Source organism: Ursus americanus, chromosome 31 (genome assembly GCF_024610735.1).
Source record: "Ursus americanus isolate L20-20 chromosome 31, mUrsAme1.1.p, whole genome shotgun sequence".
NCBI classification, from domain to species: domain Eukaryota; kingdom Metazoa; phylum Chordata; class Mammalia; order Carnivora; family Ursidae; genus Ursus; species Ursus americanus.
In genome coordinates, this window is record NC_142157.1 from 16,544,806 (window position 1) to 16,567,247 (window position 22,442).

The following is a 22,442-nucleotide window of genomic DNA, read 5'->3' on the forward strand; positions in this document are numbered from 1 at the left end:
TTGAATTTGTTTTAAAATTATGTAAAATATTATCATAGTTTCCAAAGCAAATTTACAAAGGAAGGTGTATTTGGAGAAGTCTCCCTCTTTATTAGATGAATAGTAGGATACTACCCACATTTTTCTCCACTGTGCTTTTTTTCACTTAACAATATATCCCGAAGATCATCCCAGAATAGCATATAGACTCTTCATTTCTTTCTTTTTTTTTTTTAAGATTATTTATTTATTTGACAGAGGTAGAGACAGCCAGCGAGAGAGGGAACACAAGCAGGGGGAGTGGGAGAGGAAGAAGCAGGCTCATAGCGGAGGAGCCTGATGTGGGGCTCGATCCCGGAACACCGGGATCACGCCCTGAGCCGAAGGCAGACGCCTAACGACTGCACTACCCAGGCGTCCCAACTCTTCTTTTTATAATTGGGCAGTCCTCCCTGTGTGCCCAAGCACAGCTTACTCACCCATCGCCCTACTGAAGAGCATTTGGACGGCTTCCAGTCTTGCTTTCACTAACAGCGCTGCCGTGAATACCCTTGCGCGGTCTTGCCAAGGTATCTTTGGGATCAATTCCTAGGAATGACATTACCGGGTCAAAGGGCGGCTGTAGGCTTTCTGGTAGATATCGTCCAAGTGTCCTGAAATTGGCTGTGCCATTCTGTATCGCGAGACCTGTTTCTCCACAGTCTTGTCAGCAGAGGCTGTCAGCAAATTTTTGGACTTTTGCCGATTTCATAGGTGAGCAATATCTCAGTGAAGTTTTAATTGAATTAATTTTTTTAAAGATTTTATTTATTTACTTGAGAGAGAGAGAGTGAGCACAGAAGGAGAGGGAGAGGCAGACTCTCGCTGAGCAGGGAGCCCAACTCGGGGCTTGATCCCAGGACCCCAGGATCATGACCTGAGTCAAAGGCAACCAACTAAGCCACCCGGGAACCCATAACTGAATTAATTTTTAATGTCAGTTTTTACTATCAAAATTAGAATAAAGAGGGAAGAAATGTTTTGCCTGGCTAATCTTCTCTTTAATTTAGCTTTATAACCATCATAGGTCTACAGGGTACATCCAGGCTTCACTAGCCTATGGCTACAATATGAAGTCCCCGTCTTTTTTTTTTTTTTTTAGGGGGAGAGGGAGAGAGAGAATCTTCAGCCGGCTCCACACCCAGCATGGAGCCTGATGCGGGGCTTGATCTCCCAACCCTGAGATCATGACCTGAGCTGAAACCAAGAGTCGGACCCTTACCCGACCGAGCCAACCAGGCGCCCCCTATTCATTTTTCATGTCCAGATTACAATAGTTTGGGGCTCCCTAAACATACTTTAAAAGGGACATAGCGATCCTTATGTCTCCGGTTACTTGGGGGAGTCTGCAAAGGGTCCTTGGGGGCAGCACCAACCAGGCATCAGCGGCAGTCAGCATGGCTGGTTGCCGGCCCCTGTCTCCGGGCAGCTCTGCCGCTCGTGGGCCCTGCTGGCGGCCATGACGCATCGCTGGGGCTGGGGCTGGGTGCATGCGGGCTCTGAGCTGACCACACGCTGACCACGGCCCGGCCACCGATCCTGGAGGCAGCAGGACACGGCTGGGATATCCGAAGAGGCCGGAAAAATGGCTGCCCCCGCCACTGCGCTCTCCCGTCTCCCTCCCTCTGCCCCTCATCTTGGGCCATTCTCCTCAAGAATGTCCTGAAGAGCTCAGTGTGCTTCTCTAGAATCCAACAGAGATGTTCATGAAAAGGGTTCCTTCCTAGGATGGTTGAAACCCCCTGCCAGGGGCCAGAAGCAGAGCGGAGGCCATCCTCTGCTCCATGAAACAAATACCGTGGTGGGCAGGCCGGGGCGGGAACATGGGTTACCCCGCCGGCATCTGCTTGGCCCCCTGTCCCCTCCCGTGGGCACGGCCTCCCATCTCGCCGGCACTCGGGCAGAGCACACAATTTGTAACAGGGAAGCAGGAATTCCTCACTGGAGATGAACTCGTATCCGCTTGGAAAGCAAAATAACAGGCAGTAGCCAATATTACAAGATGCATTTAAACACCAATAATCCTGGAGTGCACACACATTAGCAATACAAATAACAGGGATATGAAAGATTAGTGTTGATCAATATTCTTTCAGAGATTTACTTAGAACCGAAGAGGAAATTTTAAATTCACAGAAAGCACTGTCAAGCAGAGTAAGCATACTGATTGAAATGAATTAGGAAAAAATGCCCCACTTTGGAAACAATTTTCTAAAAAGAAAATACATAAATTCAGAAAATAGTCCTAGGACTCATAAATACTGCAATTCTCATGCAAGCACTCCTACATTAAAAAAAAAAATCATAGAAGTGAAAAAAATGCTTAAAGGCTTATAAAAGGTTGACGTTTTTAAATATTTATTGCTTTTTTACTATCATTTTCATTAATTGATTATTCTGAATCATAAATTATCAACCTGATTGTCTTAGAATGAGCCCGAGGCACTTTTGTTAAGCGTGTCCTGATAGGTGGTGGTTGGGGGGTCCCTGGGCCCTGGGGGCTTGCTGTTCATGGCAAAGCCCTGCGATGCTTAGCTTGGACATTCTGGAAGTGTCGCTGAACTGAGTTTAGTCTAGGCCTCACCGGCCCACTGAAGACAGTTTGTAGACAGTCTTGTGGTAACCATGTCTCCATGTGCGTTGGCGATGGCGGACCGTCCGTCTGTTCCTCCCAGCCCCGTCTGCTTCTGGATTGCCCAAGGGAGGAGGCCCCAGGGAGGGTTCTGTCCATGCAGTCATTGTTCTGATCCCGGAATGACAGCTGAGCTTAGGCTCCAGGGATGACGAATGTCTTAGGCAAGGCAGAAGTGGTCACCCAAGGGGCTCTACAAGGGGACCCTCCCCTCCATTCCCGACCCAGACTCAGGACCCAGATGCCATGGCTTAGTTCCTGTTGGAGATGTTTCTTCTCTGCTGCACCTTGTCTTGCGGGCTCTTCTCAGTGTCAGTCCCCTGCCCAGGCCACCCTGCCCCTTGCCATTGGCATCCCCTGCTCCTACACCCGTTGGAGTACTTGCAGGGACAAGGGTGCGGCCAGAGAGGCACTCGGGCTGCAAAATCTCGGCATCAGCTGCCCGTGGGGGTGTGAGAGCCGGTGCCTCCTGACCAGTGAGGTGGTGACTTTCCCCCCTCAGAAAGGGCTGGCCCTGCCGCAGGCCTGGGTGTCCTGGCTCCGGGAAGGTTGCGGAGGGCGGGCAACGAGGCCGTGCGGGATGGCCGCCCACTTATACGGAGCCCTACCACATTTCCTGGAGCTCTCAGACTCTTGGGCCTGACCTTGACCTTGAGAAGTCCTCAAGTCTCTTCCTCTGCCTGAAATCAGGATCACATCCAAACTGTTGTGCTAGGTGAACATCTCGCTTTTTCCACGACAGAAACCACCCAAGCCTATTTCCACCCATCAAGACCACAGGGGGGGTGGGCGCGGGGGGGAAACGGGCATGGGGTTCAGGAACCTTGGGGTGCCACGGCCATCACTAGCTAGTTTAGTCTGTCTAGGATTCAGGTTGTTTACCGGTAAAAGCCGCTGGGGTTGGCCCCGGGGACTTTTCATTCTCTTCTCTCCGTAGCATGGTCGGTGCTGGGAAGAGTGTCTTTGGGGGAAGCGCAGGCTGTGGCTGGGGGTGCGGGCGGGAGGACACAGGAGCAGCAGGTCTCCTGAGGGCTCCCGCCCTGGCCAGGCGCCTTCTTTAGTCCCGCCTGGGAGAGATTTGAGGGGAGTCCCGGTGACCCCGAGATGCATATTTTCTGGAAAAGGCATCAAGTTCGGTTCTAAAATAAAGGACGCGCTAATAGATTCGGGACCACCGGGCGCTGCCTCCCCAGACTTCAGATGCCTCCGGGGATTCCAGCAGCTCGGAATCGGGCAAGACAAGGCCCCTGAGCAAAGCCGTGCCCGAGGCTGCGAATTCAATCAAGCGGCTGTGTTGATAGGGAAGCGCAGAAAATAGATTATTTTAATTGCTAATTTTCTTGAGACCCGTACCAAGGTATTTTTTTTTTTTTAAATGCGGTCTAAATGTTCCCCTCAACAGGCACGGTGAAGGAATTATAGTTTGTTCAGAGGCTGACATACTGCTGATTGAAATACAAAGAAGAGTAATCAAGATAGGTTTTTTTTTTCATATGGCTTTTAACATTTACAAAGAAAATGATTTCAAGGGGTACGCACTAGAAAGAAACAAGCTGTAAACAGTTACCAATCAGCCAAATACTCCGATTACTCCGAATGTTCCCTCCACCCTCTTCTCTTCCTACCCCCTCCCTGATAATTGGCATCTAAATGTAACAGGAATTATTCTTTTGTTCAGAACTCTCTGGGAGGAGGATAAAGAGTCTCACTTCAGGTCATCCCGTTCCAACACTCCAGGACCTTGTCTTGGATAACGTCACAGGTACAAACCCCCTCCCTCACACAGGCAGGGATGCGGCCCTGGGGGAGGCCCCCTTTTCACCCCTGAAGTGAGCAGAAGCTCTCAGCCGGCCACAAAGGCCACCCCGCAGCGCTGCTCCCGGAGCTAGACTCGGGGGACCCTGTGCTAGTGTGTTCTAAGATGGGAGACAGGTCGGAGAGTACGGGGAGAGGAGTACGGGGAGGGAGAAAGCAAGCCTGTGAACGGACGCATTCTCTAAAGGATTCCTCACTTGCTGGTGTCTTGAGAAAATGACCTTTGGCTGGAGTCTGCAAGTGCCGTGGTGGCTCGTGGGCCACCTCACCATGCTAGTGGGTCAGTAGACCTGGGACTCTGAAGGTCACTGGCAAGATGTCGTGTTCAAGTCACCCTTGCGTCAGGGGGGATGGATAATGCTGTTTATGGCTTATGCCAGGGCAGGATCAAGCCACAGCCAATAACTTTTGAGAAACGTCCTTGGGCTTTCTTTCTTTTTTTAATCTACAGTGTTATGTACAATATGATTCAACAAATCTATAAGGAACAGGCCTCTAAAACCCCTCAGACCAATGGTGTGTCCAACACGCCCGTGACGACAGGAAGGACACCTTCAGAGTCATCGGCCAGCCTTCAGACTGAGGTTTACACCTTCGTGAGAGTGCGAGTGCCTACCAGGGCGCGTTTTCGACTCGGTTTTTAAGCTAACCCTAACTTCACGATTCAGGACAGGGTGTATGCGCTGGTGGCGATGTGACATGTGTCTGCTCCATCCTTTCCTTTCTTTTTAATTTTTATTTATTTGAGAGAGAGAGAATGAGAAAAAGAGAGCGAACATGCATGCAGGAGCAGGGAGGAGGCGTGGAGGGAGAAGCAGACTCCCCCCTGAGCAGGGAGCCCAATGCAGGGCTCGATCCCAGGACCCCGGGTTCATGACCTGAGACGCTCAACTGACTGGGCCACCCAGGTGCCCCTTTCCTTCCCTAAATGCAATTACAGCCAACCCAACCACTCAGACCCTTTGATCAGCGTGAAGACATGCTTCAGAGGAATACACACACACTAAGGAGAAAATCAGAGAACAGCAAGGAGGAGCTCTCCCTACAAAAAGCAGCCCTGCTTCCCCGGCTTCCCTGCAATTTCCAATTCTAATTATTATTCTAATTTTTATTCCATGATTCTAATTATTATTATTTGTTCCAAATTTTGGTGTCCCCAATACATCTCCATTTCATTCATCGTATTGGAAAAAAACAGAGAGGTCATTGTATATTATTCTTTTCCTCACTCACTCTTCTTCAGCCACACTGGTCTCCTCACTACAGACTCGAGTAGTTCCAAAGGAGGGCAGGAGCTCAGAGATTTCATCTGTGTCTGTGGTAACTAGAAAAGAGCCCAGCGACCAGCAAGTACCCCTTAAATATTTGTTGAATCAGTATTTGAATGGACGAGTGATGTTGGCTTAACTGCTCCCCACATCCGCACAGCCCAGTCTTCTCTGAATGTGTAGGGCCCTCAGTTCCTGTTAGAATCCTGCCCTCACCACCCCCAACATGTCTTGAAGTTTTCTCTTATGTCTTGTAGGTTAGTGGTATAATTCAAAAAATCAGTATGTTTCAGGCAGGTTGTTTTATCTTGCACTGGAGGGCCCTTCAAGGAATCTAATTGTTCATACTGATCCAAGTGAAAGCAACGTTATTCTTTTAATAGCCTATTAAATTCATTTTGTTAGTAATTTGCTTATTGTTCCCACATCTACTTTCTTAGGTAAAACTGGCTTATATATCTCCTTCCTTTATGTTATGCTCTACTTTTGAGAGGATTTAATGTCATCCTTGTGTTAGTTTTGCAAATACTAAATCTACTGTGTATATGGCATATGCATTATTGGAGGTTGGAAGGAAGTCACTCATGAAACTCTCCAGGTGCAGAGTTATTTTTGAGAGGCAGCTACGAATAATTTCTAAAGTTTTCTCTATGCACATTAGTCTATTCAGATATTAAGATCTTGGGGTGCCTGGCTGGCTCAGTCAGTACAGCATGCCACTCTTGATCTCCGAGTTTTAAGTGTGAGCCCTATGTCGGGTGCCGAGATTACTTTTAAAAATAAATTCTTTTTTTTTTTTTAAAGATCTCACAGCAATTTGATAATTGAATATTTTCTACAGAAATCATACATTTCAACAAAAAGGCAGCCTACTGCCTTGGAGAAGATATTTGCAAATCATATATCCAATAAGGGGTTAATATCCAAAATATACAAATAACTCATACAACTCAATGCCAAAAAATAAATAATCGAATTAAAAATGGGCAGAGGACCTAAACATTTTTCCAAAGAAGACATCCAGATGGCCATCGGACACATGAAAAGATGCTCAACATCACTAATCCTCAGGGAAATGCAAATCAAAACCACAACGATACATCACCTCCCACCAGTCAGAATGGCTGGTATCAAAAAGACAAGTGTTGGGAAGGATGTGGAGAAAAAGGAACCCTTGTGCACTGTTGGAAGGAATGTAAACTGGTGCAGCCACTATGGAAAACAGTATGGAAGTTCCTCAAAAGTTAAAAATGGGAATGTCATACAATCCAGTAATTCCACTTCTGGGTATTTACCTGAAGAAAATGAACACACTAATTTAAAAAGATACAGGCACCCCTATGTTTATTGCAGCACTATTTACAACAGCCGAGATATGGAGGCCACCCAAGTGTCCACTGAGAGGTAAATGAATAAAGACGTGGTGTGTACACACACACACACACACACACACACACACACAGGGAGGAATATTAACTTAGCCGTAAAAAAGAATGACATCTTGTCATTCACAACAACATGCATGGAACTAGAGGGTATTACGCTAAGTGAAACGAGTCAGATAAAGACAAACACCATAGGATCTCACTTATCTGTGGAATCTAACAAACTAAATAAATGAGCAAACAAGCGAAAAACAGAAACAGACTCATACAAATAGAGAACAAATGGGTGGCTGCCAGAGCAGAGGGGGATGGGAGGATGAACGAAAGAGGTGAAGGGGATCAAGAACTGTACACTTCCAGTTATAAAGTCAGTCAGTCACAGGGACGAAAAGCCCAGCATGGGAAATATAGTCAATCATACTGTAGTAATTTTGTGTCAGGACAGATGGTAACGGCACTGAGCTCTGGTGAGGGTTTTGTAATGTATGTAATTGTCAAATCACTATATTACACACCTGAAACTGACGTTAATATTGTATGTCGACTCTACTTCAGTGAAAAAAGGAACCCACATGTTTCGTCTCTATTTCTCAGTTGAGCTCTACAGAGCATGTGTTAACAATTTAAAAATGTCTTGTATCTGTTTTTGTACCCACGTTTCATTTCTATTCTAGTTCAGATGGATATTCTTTCTTCTTGATTAAAGCTACTGGAAGTTTGCTCTATGGTGTTGTTTTCCAGAGACTCCTTTGTTTGATGTTTACTTTAATAAATTTCTCTCCTAATTCATTGTCTCCTCCTAATATGTCATTTCTTTATTCTATTATCTACTAAGATTACCTTATTCTTTTTTCTAACTTCTTTAAGTGAATTTTTACTTCATTTACTTTCTTTTATAAAAAAGAAAAGCATTTAAGGCTATGAATATAGTACTAACGATATCCTATAATATTTGATATGTCGTGTTATTTCTTAAATGTCACATAATAGAGAATTTGTCTCCTCCTTGTTCTGGGTTCCTGAGGTAGAGCTTTTAAACCCTTGGAAATTCCTGAGTGGTAAGAGCATCTTTCTTATTCACGAAGGGCCATTGGACCACACCCGAGTTTATGCTAAGATGACCCCAATGGGGTCTGATCATGGTAAGACCAACCACGTGACTAGAGGACTGTGGCTTTGAGCCACGTGCTATCAGCCCGACCTCCCTAACTCTGAGTAGGGAAGGGGGCATGGGGATTGAGTTCATTCACGTGATTCAATCAACCTGCCTATGTAATGAAATTCCAGAAAACACTGAACAGTAACGCTCTGGTGAGCATCCTCGTTGCTGAGCATATCCATGTGCTTCAGGGGTGATGCAACCTCATTCCACGGGGGGAGGGCACAGAATCTCAGTGTCGGGACCTCACACTATGTGTTTCTTCACTGACTGGTCTTGATTTGTATCCTTTAGAATAGACTGTAATAATAAGTATAGCACTTGCCTGAGTTTTGTGAGTCATTCTAGGGAATTACTGAAGCTGAGGGAGGTCAGAGGAGCACCTCTGAATTTGTAGCCAGTTGGTCGGAAGTGCGAGTAACCTAGGGAGCCCTGACGTGCGGCTGGCAATGGACACGAGAGGAGTCTTGTGGGGGACTGTGCCCCACACCTGTGGCGTGGGTGCTAAGTTTGGGTGGTTAGCGTCAGAATTGCATTGTGGCCCTTAGTCAATATGTTACTTAATATTTTATTTTTTTAATGCAAGTATCAACCCAAGATTCAAAGAACTCAGTGAACCCCAAGCACAATAAATACAAAGACAACCACACCAGAGCACAACAGAAACTGCTGAAAATTAAAAAAAAAGAGAGAAATTTATCAAAATAGCTGGGGTTGGGGAGGGGAATACACTGCTTTCAAAGGAGCAACAATAGCACTTACAACTGATTTCTCAGAGAAAATGATGGAAGCCAAAGACAATGGAACAAAACTTCAAAAACGCTGAAAGAAAATTTCTCTAAATTAGAATTCTATACCCAGGGAAAATATTTCCAAAATGAAAGGAGACAACACTCATCAAAATTTATACATTAAATATGTGCAACTTTTTTGTATGTCAACTTTTCCTCAATAAAGCTTTAAACATTTCAAAGAAGAATAAATACATTTCTCTGCCAACAAAAAAAACAGAAGATTCATCACTAGTAATCATGAACTAAAACAAAAGGGAGTTCTTGAAGCAGAAAAAAATAATCCCACAGGGAAACATAGGATTTCGGGAAGAAATAAGGAGGAACAGAAAGGGCAAAAATGAAGGTAAATGTAAGTAAAAATTGACATATAAATTAATAATAACTTGTAGGGGTTAAAACATGTGTAAAGGGCGCCTGGGTGGCTCAGTTGGTTAAGCGTCTGCCTTCGGCTCAGGTCATGATCCCAGGGTCCTGGGATGGAGCCCCACATCGGGCTCCCTGCTCAGTGGGGAGTCAGCTTCTTCCTCTAGCCCTCCGCCCTGCTCTCTCTCTCTCTCAAATAAGTAAACTCTTAAAAAAAATAAAACGTGTTAAATTAAATACATAGGGATAGTAACACAAAATATGGAAAGGTGTTAATGGGGTTAAAGTGTTTTGAGGTTAGCATTCTTGGAGAAGTAGCAAAAAGTACTAATTTTTATAAGACTGTGACAAGTTTAGAATGCATGTTGTTATTTCCAAGGTAACCACTAAAAGAGCTGCATAATGCATTACAAGCTAATAAGGAGTAAAACTGGAATAATTAAGTTTCCTTTCTGTCCATTATGTCTCAAATAATTTAAATGCTTTCAATAGCAAATTATTCAAGACTCTCAATTTGTAAAACAGTTGAGTTCCTATTAGTGTTGGTATAACCAAATGCCTCCTACCATGTAATCTAATTTTTTTGGGTATTTGATTTTGATTTTTTAAAAATATTCCAGATTTTTAAATATGTTATTTATTTGAGAGAGAGAGCAGGAGCAGGGCAGAGGAAAAGGGAGAAGCAGACACCCCATTGAGTAGGGAGCCCAATGTGGGGCTTGATCCCAGGATCCCAGGATCATGACCTGAGCCAAAGGCAGAGCTTAACCAATTGAGCCACCCAGGCGCCCCGTAGAGTTGTTTTTATAAAAGAGCAAATTCATAGGCTCAGACAAAAAGCACACAGAAAACTTTACTAAATATTTTATTTGAACATTTAAAGCTTAACTTTGTAGCCACTTTTATGCATTACCACAGAAATCTAACAAACTCCCATTGGAACTTATTTGCCAGTAGAAAAGATGAAACCAGAATGTTCAAGACATTTAAAATTTTGAAAAAGAATCATGCATCCCACTGATCGCCGTGTGTGCCTCCCAAATGCTGCTCTTCCATAATCCCAGTCCTTGGTACTTCTTTCAATGCTGGGATTGTTGATTACTCTAATCCTGTATTTCCTTCCTCTTTTCTCTTGATCCCTCACCTATGTATGTCCACAAAGGACTTAACGCAATGGGAAGTTCAGGGTAGTTTTGTAGGAACTTTTTGGCTTGTAGTCCATTGGCTTCTTAATGTCCCCAAAGAGTCATGCACTCTGGTTCCAGGCAAAGCCTACAGAAGTCAAATGTGGCTGCCCCTCTGTCATTCTGTGAAATTCCACCATCCAAGCTGGAGTCGGGCTGGGCTGATTCCAGGTAAGTCAATTACAGAAGCTGGGACTTGCTTGCCAGCAGCAAAATTAGCTTAGTCTGGTAGTAAATAAAACGAGTCATTCACATAAACTGAAAATTGAGCGTGTAAATGGAGCAGTGGCGAGGGAAAGGGATCCTTGGAGACAGTCAGTGTTTCCTTGGTTTGAACTTCAGGGCCACACTGTTGATGCAAAACCTCTGACCAGTAGGCCCGGGGCCATCAGGAAACACGTGGCCAAGATGGGCTTCACACTGCAAAGTAGAGAAGCCTCTGTCATTTCTCCACTGAGACAAAGTTCTTTATGTGAAGTTAGACAGGGGAACCCCACATGGCCACCCCACTCTGGTGTTTGACGTCTGCGTGGGGAAAAAGTCCATCGCATCAGAATGCACGTAAGAAATGAAAGAATGCAGGGGCGCCTGGGTGGCGAGCGCTCGACTCCTGGTTTTGGCTCAGGTCATGATCTCATGGGTCATCGTGAGATTGAGCCGCAGTTGGGAACCACGCTCAGTGGGGGGTCTGCTTGAAATTCTCTCCCTCTGCCCCTCCCCCCAGCTCCCACAGTCATGAGGGCATGTTCTCGCTCTCTCAAGTAAGTAAATAAATCTTAAAAAAAAAAGAATGCAGAGCACAGTAGCGGTAAACAGCTATCAGCGAGAATGTGAGCAAGTTATTTAACTTAGGCCTTGATTTACTCATCTATAAAATGGGGACAAATAATTATACCTACTTAATAAAGCTGTTGTGATGATTAATTGATACAATGCTTGTAGAGCATTAATACAACTCCTAGGTAAGTATTCGATAATGTTACAGGTACTGTAGTATATGGTTTTTGCTGATGATAAGACAGGCTGTTTATCTGCTTGCCTCTGGTGTTTTAAAAAACTAAAAAGTGAGCACCCAAGGATACAAAAATGAACGTGTCGCCTGGATTTAAGGCACCGTCCCCTACCAGACCCGCAGAAGGAATCCCGTGCCGCTATCACCTGCAGTGTCCCTCTGACTGCTGGTGACACGCTGCAGAGTGGGAAGGAGGCGGAGAGGTGCCCAGCACCCTGGGCCGTCCTGCTGCCTGTCCGCATTCAAAACAACGTGCAGGGCGACTCCTTCTTTCAGACCCTCACTCTGGCCCATCTCTGGAAGGCTCGAACCAGGAAAGGCTATTTCAGAGTGGCTCAGGAAAGTTCTTTCTCTTCCTTACGGAGCCCAGAATCATGGGAGAGAGGGATCAGAGGCAGCAAGTGTAGAAACCCCCCGTGTTGCAGTGACAAAAGTACTCCCATGTTTTCACACCACAAACGCTCTCTGTGGCACCTGTGCCGGGGCGGCAACGGGGAAAACCAAACAGACAAAACAACACAAAACACCCCACCTGCTTGCAGATAACCTCGGTGCGAGTTAATCCTAACGAGGTGTCCACACGTCTCAGAATGCCCGTGTCCCTTTCATCGGAGCCGGATGTCCCGTGCGCCTCCGAAAACGCAGGCCATCCAGTGCCGGAGCAGTACTTCTTCTCGGAACTGTGGAAGACATCCCGCACCCGGCAGTTGCTGAGACGTTACTAACATACAAAGAGCATTTTATGCCCCAACTCATTTTTCTACCAAGCAGGGTCTGGTCCCCTCTCTCCTCTGCCAGATCTCAAGGCCAGTTACAGGAGCAATCCGTTCCATGGGGACTTCACCCACTGCACTTTCACTGTTTACACGTCTCATCACCGTCAAAGGATCTCTTGTTCCCTTGATGCTGGAGGCTTCTCTCTCCATGTCTGACAGGGACCGAAAAACACTAGGGGCTTTGTGACCTGTGATGCATATTAGGAAACTCAGATCAAATCCGAGGGCTCTAAATGCAGTAAAGGGGGAAACGGAAATGAGACGGTCGTGGTCACAGGAGGGCATGAGGGTCTAGGCCCAGCAGCGTGAGGCCTGATGAAACGCCCACTGTCGGCTGCGGGACCTTCGGGTTACCTGCCTGCCTGCAGGGATTCCAAAGCCGCTCTGCCATTTCTTAGCCGGGTGACGCCAGGCAGCTCCGCACCCGCTCCAGACCTCATCGGTAGCACGCGGATAAAAGCACCTATGTTAGGGGGATGCCTTGAGGATTTACGGAGATGCTCTTGGGGCACAAGGTTAGTGCTTGTGAACGTGCACGGTGATAATTAGTCCAGAGGCCGGGGCATCTGAGCCAGTCCCTGCCGTGCAAGTCCCACAGGAACTAATGACACTGAGGTGGGAGAGGGCCAGAGGCGCCGACCACAGGAGTGGGAGGGCAGCAAATGAAGCCACTCGCCACAGACCCGCTCTCCAAGTGCTTTGAAGGGCAGCTCCCTTAAGTGGCACTAGGGAAAGAGTGAAAGTTTTGTAATGGCAGGGAGGCGGCTCTCCCTCTCTCTCTCTAAGGAAGGGGGAGAGAAGTGCATTGTAAACTCTGCAAAAACAAAAACCCCCAAAAAGCTGAGCAAAGAGAAGGAAAAGTGGCAAATAATCAAATCCCTAGACTACGAACACAGAAGCTCAGTTTAGAGCACAAACCCCAGCAGAAAGTCCAGTGGAATGCAGTCATTCTCAAACATTTTCATCTCAAGACTGCTTTATACTAAAAAATTATTGAGGATCTCTTTTCTTTACATGAATTATGTATATCAATGCTTAATAAATTAGAAATTATAACAGAATTTAAAAACATTTCTACGTTATTTTTAAAAATTATAAATTTATTACCCGGTAACATAAATAACCTATTCTTCTGGTAATTATATTCTCCAAAATGAAACAAACATTTAGTGAGAAGAGCTGCATTGTTTCACAGTTCTGCAAACCCCTTTCATGTCTAGCTTAAACAAGGAAAGGCCACCGACTCTTCAGATGCGCTTCCGCGTTCGATCTGCTGCAATATTATTTTCGTTGAAGTACTGGAAGAGGAAGTGGCCTCATGGGCATGTAGTTAGAAAAGAGAGGGCCTTGCAGATCCCCTAAAAAGGTCCCAGGAACTCCGGGGGTCCTCGGACCAGGATTTTAGAACCTTGAGGCGTAAGGGCCTTGAGTTCTGAAAGGTTTGGGCATGAAGCCAGGCTCTGATACGTCTGTGTGACCTTGGCAAGTTATTTAATCTTTTAAAGCCTCAGTGACCTCACGGATAGAACAGTAATGGCCTTATTACCTCACAAGGTTGCTGAGAGGATTACCTGACATACTTTCCCGGTAGACTGTACTAGCACGGTGTCAGACGCACATGGTACATAAGTCAGCAGCTACATTTTTAAAAAAATCATTACTACGAATGACAGATATCCATGAAATTTGAGCAGCCGTGGGTCCAAGTGTTTTTGCAACCCTTTTTGAAAGGGTTCGAAACTATTCATCTGAGCCAGCCTGGCCCAGGGAAAAACATTTTAAGTATTTTTTAATCACAGCCTTTCCACCCTTAACGAAACATGTAACTAGTGATCATTAAAGGCATTTTGATGGAGAATTATGAATATAATAAATTTTTTAATGAACGAATCTAAGACTAATAAAAAGTCATTTAAAATGTTTATGGGAAACGATACATCTTTATTGATGCAATATACAGACTCTGGAGATTTTACCAGGTAATATGAGAGGCCCATCATACATAATTTAGGAGGGGAAATCTAACATTAAGGCCGGTTGGAAGTTCCAATATACATATTTAAATGATTAGCAGACTATAAGGTTCTCCCTTGGAAAACTAAAGCCATCCTGGATCATCTCTTGTCATATACACTTAGAGGTGGTTTTTTTGGTTTTGTTTTGTTTTTTTGTTATGTGTTTGCATGTTTGTTATATGGTTATTTGCTTTGGTTTTTCTTCATTTCTGGAAATTCCACAGCCCCCAAACAACAGCAGAGGCACCTGGTGAGAACTGACAACTCTAGCATCTTAGAAGAATTTCCATTCATTTGGAGGAATGGAACACATAAAGGGCTTTTCACCAATGTTACCTAGCTCCTTATACCATGTCGGACATCCGGATGTGCGTAAGAAGGCAAGTCACATCAGGCTCTCAGACTCCCTCTATCCTAAGGAGATGTAGGAGCATGAAGTATGTGGTCCGACAGTGGCTTTTAATAAACACTTCCAGAACTGGTATACGGGGGGGGGGGGGGAGGAGAAGAAAGGGGAACACGCGAAGCAGGGGCAAAGTCACATGATTCCAAGGTTAATAAAGCAACAGTCTGGAGTCCCCAGGGGAGCGATAACATCCTGAGAGTGTTCCTGACCCGGGAACCTTGGATCGGCTTTGGAGAGGAGGCGCGTCTCCTGGAGCACGCGCCACGGTGGTCGTGCGTGACGGCAGTGGTGCAGGCAGCAGGCAGCCCAGCTGCCCGGAGGCAGCGGTCCCACATCTAGCTGACTCTTTCTCGGCTGACCACCTTTTCTCCTCATTTTGACTCTACCTCTACAAGCATTTGAAGGCATGTTTATTTTTCCTGCACCCCTGCTCGCTATTATTAAGGCTGGAGACTGGGGACAGAGAGAGAGGGGAGAATGAGAGGCAAAACAAGAATATAATCCTCAGACTCTCCTCTTGAATGGGACGCATGCTCAGGAATATCATCCCCACTTACAGATTCCCATTAACTACCACGTGGTCACAAGAATTCCTCATTATCAAAGATGTATCCATAGAGATAGCCCGAAGAAGGAGCTGGCTCTAAGCAGAATTGCTGCCCACATGTACTGAGTGCTTGGCGTGTGCCAGGCGTGACACGGGGCCCTCGTGTGTGTTACTTCCTAACTCAGCTGATCCCCTCAACAGCTTCTGAAGTCAGTACCACTGTCCTGCTACGACGTTACAGGTGAGGAAATCAAGGCATAGACTGGTTAAGAGACTTGCCTGAGGTCACACAGCAATGGAGCCAGGACGTACACCGCAGCACCCTAGCCACTCTGCTATACCATCTCTCCTACAAACAAATACATCTGTAAGAAGAGTATATTCTGGAACATAAAAGATTCTTGTAAATATATTCTTATTTCTCCCAGTCTCAGTTATAGCAGCAGCAGCAGGAAAATGGAACAGAAACTTACTCCAAAGTCCCTAAGAAAATAGAAACTTTCCAATTAAAACTAAATGATTAGAAAAGAAACAAATAAGGTTGGTGAACTGGCAGCTCAGTGTACTGGCCTTTGGTAAACGGGCTTTTGGAGAATTGGCTGGCTCTCCTGTTAGTCTTGGCTGCTTTGCTATCTCAGTGACCTATGGTTGGTAACTCAACTTTCCTAATTTGGACAAGCATTGTGCTAAAACAGTAGCCCCTGGTCACATGGGGGCTTTTAGGTTTAAATTGGTTAAAATGAAATAAAATTTAAAAATTCATCTTCAAGCAACATTTTGAGTGCTCAAGAGCCACAAGTGGCTACCATATCGGACAGAGCAGATACAGAACATTGCCATGATCGTAGAAATTTCTACTGGACAGAGCTTTGTGCTCTGGTCTCAGGTCCCTCCCTGCTCCAACATTCTGTGAGTCCGTGACTGGCTGCTGTGGTGAGGGGATGGTGGGCACTGGGTAGGAAAAGGTCTCAACTTTGCTAGTGCAGAAACCGGAATACCAATGAAGTAAAAAAATGAAGAATGTGAAGCAGAAGAATGCTCTTCCAAGGACCATTTCTCAGCTCTTGTCTTCGCAGTCCAGAGACAGAGAAGAACATCTATCTGGTTACCACACAGTACCAAGGCGGTCCTTTATACCTTTTTTGACTAAAAGCAGGTTGGCCATCTCAAGGTCCTATTTCTCCAACTTAACAGAACCAAAGGTCAAGGAACAACTGATGTCTCAGAAATATGTGTCCCACATTTTACTTTGTTAAGATTAACTTCCTTCTTTTAGTTTTCCCCAGGCCATCCTGGGCCGACTGCTATCGTAGATGTCTCCTCACCAGCCACTGACATAGTGAATGAATCTGAGCAAAGACCCGCCCTTCCGTAAGCACGAAGGGAAATCAATCCTAATTGTTCCTCATCCTTGCAGGCGGGGTCTGGCTTTCCAAATTCACCCGCCTTAGCAGCCAGCAGCCCAAGAAAGCCCAGTCTGCTCCAAGCCCAGAGGACGTAACGAAGCACTGCCTAATGGAAGATTCACAGAGCTGGCTTGATTTATATTTTATTCTAAACCAATTTAGAGTTGATGCAGAAGAAAGGAAAATATCTTTGAAGTTCTGAAAACAGGACTTCAAAGATGTTTTCCTTTCTTCTTCATCGAATCTACTTTTTTAAGACTGTTTCCTGCATGTCTAAACAAAAAAGCCTTTGTTGAGAGATTTCAGATCCTGATTGACTTAAAAGAGGCTTTGAAATCAAGGGACAATTAAATTTACTTTTAGCTATATAGAAGAGGGCACGGCATTCACCACTGTCAAGCACTGTGGGGAATCTATCCTCATAAAATTCTACATTTCCCAAATTAAATTATAAACCCATTTTCCCTGGGAGAGATATAGTTTTAATCACATGGCCGAGCAAATACTATTATGGTTTAGATTTCTTTAAATACTTTCCCGGGAAAATATTCTAATAGCATTATCTTAAGGTGCCTACGAAGTTTTACTTGTTTGCTATTTCTCGGGGATACAGGAAGAAGAATACAGGCTAAGAAGTCTCGTTAACTGCTCTAAATGCTGGAAATAATCAAGACGGGCAAGTATTTCACAGAAACAGCTCTCCTCATAGCAGCCATGGCAAATGAGGAGGGCAATTAAAAACAACATGGGCATGTATTGATCCCAGGCTTCAAATGAGACAGAGCTGTAAGAAATCTGGAGGGCTGTTGTCCTTCAGTACCTCTCTCGATCCTTACCTGAAGAGCGGGCTGTCACAGCACACGCAGTGATACATTCCTGAGTCCTTGTTGTTCAGATAGACCCCACTGAAAGGCTGAAAGTGAATCAGATATATCAGCTGTAGGCTTCTCATAACACCAGCAGGAGATGATACAGCAGATTTAAACCCCAGATTCGGTCCCCAAATAAAGGAATTTTTGTACTAATTTGACAAAGTGCAAATATCACTGGAGAGGAAGTTCTAACCCACCCAATGAAGCAGCCTTGCAGGCTTATCACAACCCAGCCTTTATTGTGCTAAATATTCAACTTATGACACTAATAATGCTTTGTATTTATATAGCACCTTTCATCCAAGAACATCAAAGTCCGTGAAAAAGTGAGAGAACAGTCCCCTGGATTGTGTAAGATTTCAGTCTTCATCTCAGAAGAGTTAATACAATAGGAATCCAGTCCACTATCTAAAAACTCTGAAATCTCCAATTAAAGATAGAATATAAATACATGAAAAGCAGAGCTCTGTGGGCTCGTGGTTGTGCCTTTCACATGCCTCACGTGGTCCTTAGGACACGGTATACTTACTAAATGTTTAAATAATGAGTTAGATTGTCCCAGTACCGAAGTTACTACTTCGATGAAATGACTTCATTAACCGTGGCTTAAAGAGTTCGTAGGTTTTCAAAGGTCTCCCAAGAACAACACAGGAGACTTGAGGAACGAGCCTGCCAAGTCAGTACCTTTCACAATGCTATTTTGAAAACTGGATTTCATTGTTAAAAAAAGAAACAAAGACCTTCTTGCCCAATTCCTTTTGTTAAAGTAAATTAAAAGGACAAAAAAAAAAAAAAAAAAACCCAACAAAGCTCTCACGCAGGCAACCGTGAAAGATCCATAACCGGGCTCTGGTGGCCAGCACTGTCCCGTTCTACGGGATGAAAGAGAAGCCAATGCCCAGAACGGGTCACCAAGTCACAGAGCTGACTTAGGAAATAAGCTGGACTCTTCTGCCCTTTCTAGATTTCCCAACCCAACAGTTTCACAGGTCAAACATTCACATTCCCGGTGGTAGTATTAACAGCACGTTTTCAGTGAGCCGCATCATGGACAATTTCAGAATAACCCACTGAGCCTACCATCTGGGCACACTTGGACGTTTTCCCTCTTTAAAGACTCTAAACTTAGCTGCAGACACCTGAACAGTAGTAAGCTGGTCTTTTTATGGCCCGTTCCCCTGGGTGCTGGCCCCCAACCTTGGCACAAACCGGCATCTGCCATAAAGTTTCACACCCCTCCCAGCTGGGCTGGCGAGACACCCGTGCCAAAGGGCTCCCTGTCCTGAAGCTGATCTGGAAAGCCTACACCATAGGATCCAGTCTGACGAAAGTCAAAATACAATATTGTCATTGCAGGGGGACAGGTGAAGAGAGGAAGTAACAGGCAACAGGTATCATGGTAAAAAAAAATAAATACAAAGGAGTCCTTAGCTGAGGCATTTTCTGAAGGGACATCTACCCACTACCTCCTGGACTGATTTCCTAATGTCTCCCTCCTCCTACCTCAAGTCTGTAGAAGTCCTAGCATTTATTTAGAGCCAAACTCAAGTTCTAGCTCAGTTGTTCGTTCTCGTATTTACTTGAAAGCCTGGTGTGTACCCAGTGCTGGTCTGGGTGCTAACGTTATAGAGATGGAGGAAAAGCCAGGAACTGAACTAGCCAGCACCTTGATCTTGGACTTCCCAGCCTCCAGAACTGTGAGAAATAAGTGTCCACTGTTGAAGCCCCTGGGTCTGTGGTATTCTGCCACCGCGGCCCGAAGGCAGTCTGTCTGGACCAAGGGGACTTCTCCCTCCTTTGATCTGGTTACTACAACATACCTGTTAGAAACAGACGGCACACTCAAAGGGGTGATTTGCACATAATTTCACACAGAATGATTTACAAAGGTGGAGACAGGGCCAATGGAAACCAACAAGGGAGGGTGAAGACACCCCACCCCTACTAGGCCCGTGGGACAAAGGAAGGGGCAGTGACCAGAGCCTGTCGGTGAGGGCAGCCTGCGGGAGCTACAGCTTGCGCTAGAGGACCCTGGGTCCCGATTTCTCTGTTGTGTCCTCTGACCTTTTTTTTTTTTTAAAGATTTTATTTGAGAGAGAGAGACAGAGATAGTGACAGACAGCACGAGTGGGGAGGAGAGGGAGAAGCAGGCTGCCTGCTGAGCAGGGAGCCCAATGCAGAACTCGATCCCAGGACCCCGGGATCCTGACCTGAGCCGAAGGCAGACGCTTCACTGACTGAGCCACCCAGGCGCCCCTCGTGTCCTCTGACCTTTCTAGCATCATCCACTGGCCAAACTTGAGCACCGGTCAGAAGGGAAGGGGGCAATGTTATTCTTCCCAGAGCTCAGAGCAGAGTGAAGCAGGTGGAGAGCAGATCTGTAGGATGCATGGAGGAAGGCCTGCAGGAAAACCCCTTCTACTGAGAGCTGCCTTGCAGCTGGTACGCTACCAGCTCTGTGCTGCCGCACAGCTTCGCTGTGGCTCGTAGAGTGCACGTTCTTACTGCTGCCCGAGCAAAACACGTGCAACAGAATTCCCAAGTTTGAGTTACCAAATAGAAATCTGAGATGTGTTCCTTCCCTTGCCTTAGCCAGGCTTCCAGTGGGTTCTGCAATATTCTGAAAAGTTACACGTGGAAATGGATCAACTGAAAGGGATTTATAACATTACTTAAAATAATGGATGATGCTCGTTTTGTAAAATGGCCAAATGCAGAGTGTACTGCGCCATCTGGTTGCGAATCCCACAGATTTACTGCCCTCAACATCTGTGAGCTCATCTCCAGGCGCTGTCTATACACCAAACCCCGGCTGGCTGTGTCCCTGGGAAAGGGCCGGCTTAAATACTCCAGATATACCCAACTGCGCGCCGAGCATCACACGCGGCCCCCCAACCATCGGCAATAATGACTGTGTCTCCTTCCCCAGGAAGGATTATTAAAAAATACCAGTACTTTACAAGACTCTGTTGGGATCTGCTGGCCTAACGACTTTACCATCGGAGAAGCTGAGGGTGCCCCATGATGATAAGGCCACGTCAACATGGACAACGGTCTGACCTTTGCAGGGACTGCTAAAGAAAAGATATAAATACTCTACAACTTTGCAAAACAACTGTGGTCCACTCCGTGGGGTCTGCTTCACAAACGAAAACGTCTAATAACCACGACCAACAGCTCTAGTCCAATGGCTCTATTTGGGTCTAAGACACGACTTGTGAAGAAACGCTGTGCTGGGAAAATGGAACTACAATGAGGAACCACTGAGGACAATTCCTTCCAGAAATGAATGGAAGCTGAGCTTGTTGAATGCCGTTTAAATACTGTTTGTGCCTCTCAGCCTGCACTCATTCAGTATTCACAAAAATCTACTCTCCGAGTGCAGACTCCAGCCAGGCACCCTGTTAGGGGCCAGGGCTGTCCCAACAATGGCAAATGCTCTGGAGGGCAAGTGCCGGGAAAAGCAAGCCCGGCTTGGGACTGAGAAAAGGCTTCCCTGAGCATGTGGGATTGGGGCTGAGGGCTAAGAGGTGGGTCTGAATGAACAGGGTGAGAAGAGGTGAGAGAAGAAGGATGCAGGGCTCAAGGGCCTTAGGGAGAAGGGAGCCCAGGGTGTCTGAGAGCTGAGAGATGGCAGTGTGGTCCAAATGTGGAGATGATGAGGACAGGGGCAGGAGACAGGGAGCAGAGCCTGCAGGGCCATTTGTAAACTTTTCTCTTTACCTTGGAAGTAGAGGGAAGCCACTGAGGGACTGTTAGCATTGGAGGGATGCGGTTGGATTTGGCAGCCATTTTTTTTTTTTTTGGAAGATTTTATTTATTTGACACAGAAAGAGAGAGAGAGAAAGAGTGAGAGCATGCAAGGCACAAGCAGGGGGAGCGAGAGAAGGAGAGGCAGGCTCCCTGATGAGCAGGACCCCAGGATCATGACCTGAGACAAAGATAAACACTTAACCGCTTAACTGCTTCACCAACTGAGCCGCGCAGGCGCCCCTCTTTGGCAACCTTATAGAGAATGGCAGCCAGAACAGCCGGGGGCTGCCACACGCCGTCCACCAAGCAAGAGGCGGGGGTGTGGGGGGGTGTGGGGGTGTGGGGGTGCGGGGCAGCGTGGGGGGGGGCAGGGGCAGCGTGGAGGCAAGAGCTGGGAGAGAAGCAGAGCAACTGGAAGGTCACTGAGGCAGAAGAGGCGGGCGAGGCAGCCGGGGTGTCTTACGAGTGGATGGGCCGCGGGGCCTGAGAGCGAGCAGCGCGGAGGAGGGACAGGCTGGCAGAGCGCAGGCGGATGAGGGGGCTTCTGGCTTCCGTAGCAAGAGCTGTCCCGGCCGCCCTCCCGCCTCCCGCCACCCATCCGATCACGAAATGAGCCCCCGCGCGGCTTACCGGTTCGGTTCCTTTTTCTCTCGTGACATAGAATTGCTCTGGAGTCAGCTGCTTTTGCCATTCGCTCTTGGTGAGAGACGGCTCCTGCTTTGTGAGAGACCCTGGGGTGTTCAAGAGGGATTTTTTAGAATTAAAACAGAAAGGCACAAGGACGTTTTTCTCTAGCTTTTCTCCTTTAGCTTTTCTGCTGCGTGACCACCCAGCAGGACAAGGCCGTCCTTTCCTTCTCCCACATCTTCCCTCTTCGCAGGGACCAGAAAGCTCCAGTACAAAACGCTTCCGTTGACTCATTAGTTTAACAAGAAAGGAGCAGCCAGCAGCCAGCCAGCTTTCCAGTCCCGCTGGGGCGCAGAAGCGCAAGAGGCAGCTGAAATACGAAATAATGCAGAATAAATTCTCCTCGGGTA

At 46.3% G+C, this 22,442-nt stretch overlaps 1 protein-coding gene across 2 annotated transcripts in view; it reads right to left on the bottom strand.

The window, feature by feature from the left end:
• Positions 1-426: 426 nt before the first annotated feature.
• MSRB2 (methionine sulfoxide reductase B2) overlaps positions 427-22,442 on the bottom strand; it is a 30,103-nt gene continuing 8,087 nt past the window's right edge. Inside the window, exons 2-5 of one of the 2 annotated variants that reach the window (XM_045787095.2) lie at positions 22,036-22,136; positions 17,617-17,693; positions 12,163-12,310; positions 427-567 (exon numbers count right to left, since the gene is read on the bottom strand). In XM_045787095.2, the coding sequence (XP_045643051.2) occupies positions 451-567; positions 12,163-12,310; positions 17,617-17,693; positions 22,036-22,136 (443 nt within the window). In that variant the 3' untranslated portion in view covers positions 427-450. Of the gene's footprint in view, positions 568-8,949; positions 11,039-12,162; positions 12,311-17,616; positions 17,694-22,035; positions 22,137-22,442 lie in introns of those variants that run through there. The other variant, XM_045787103.2, reaches the window with a different exon arrangement.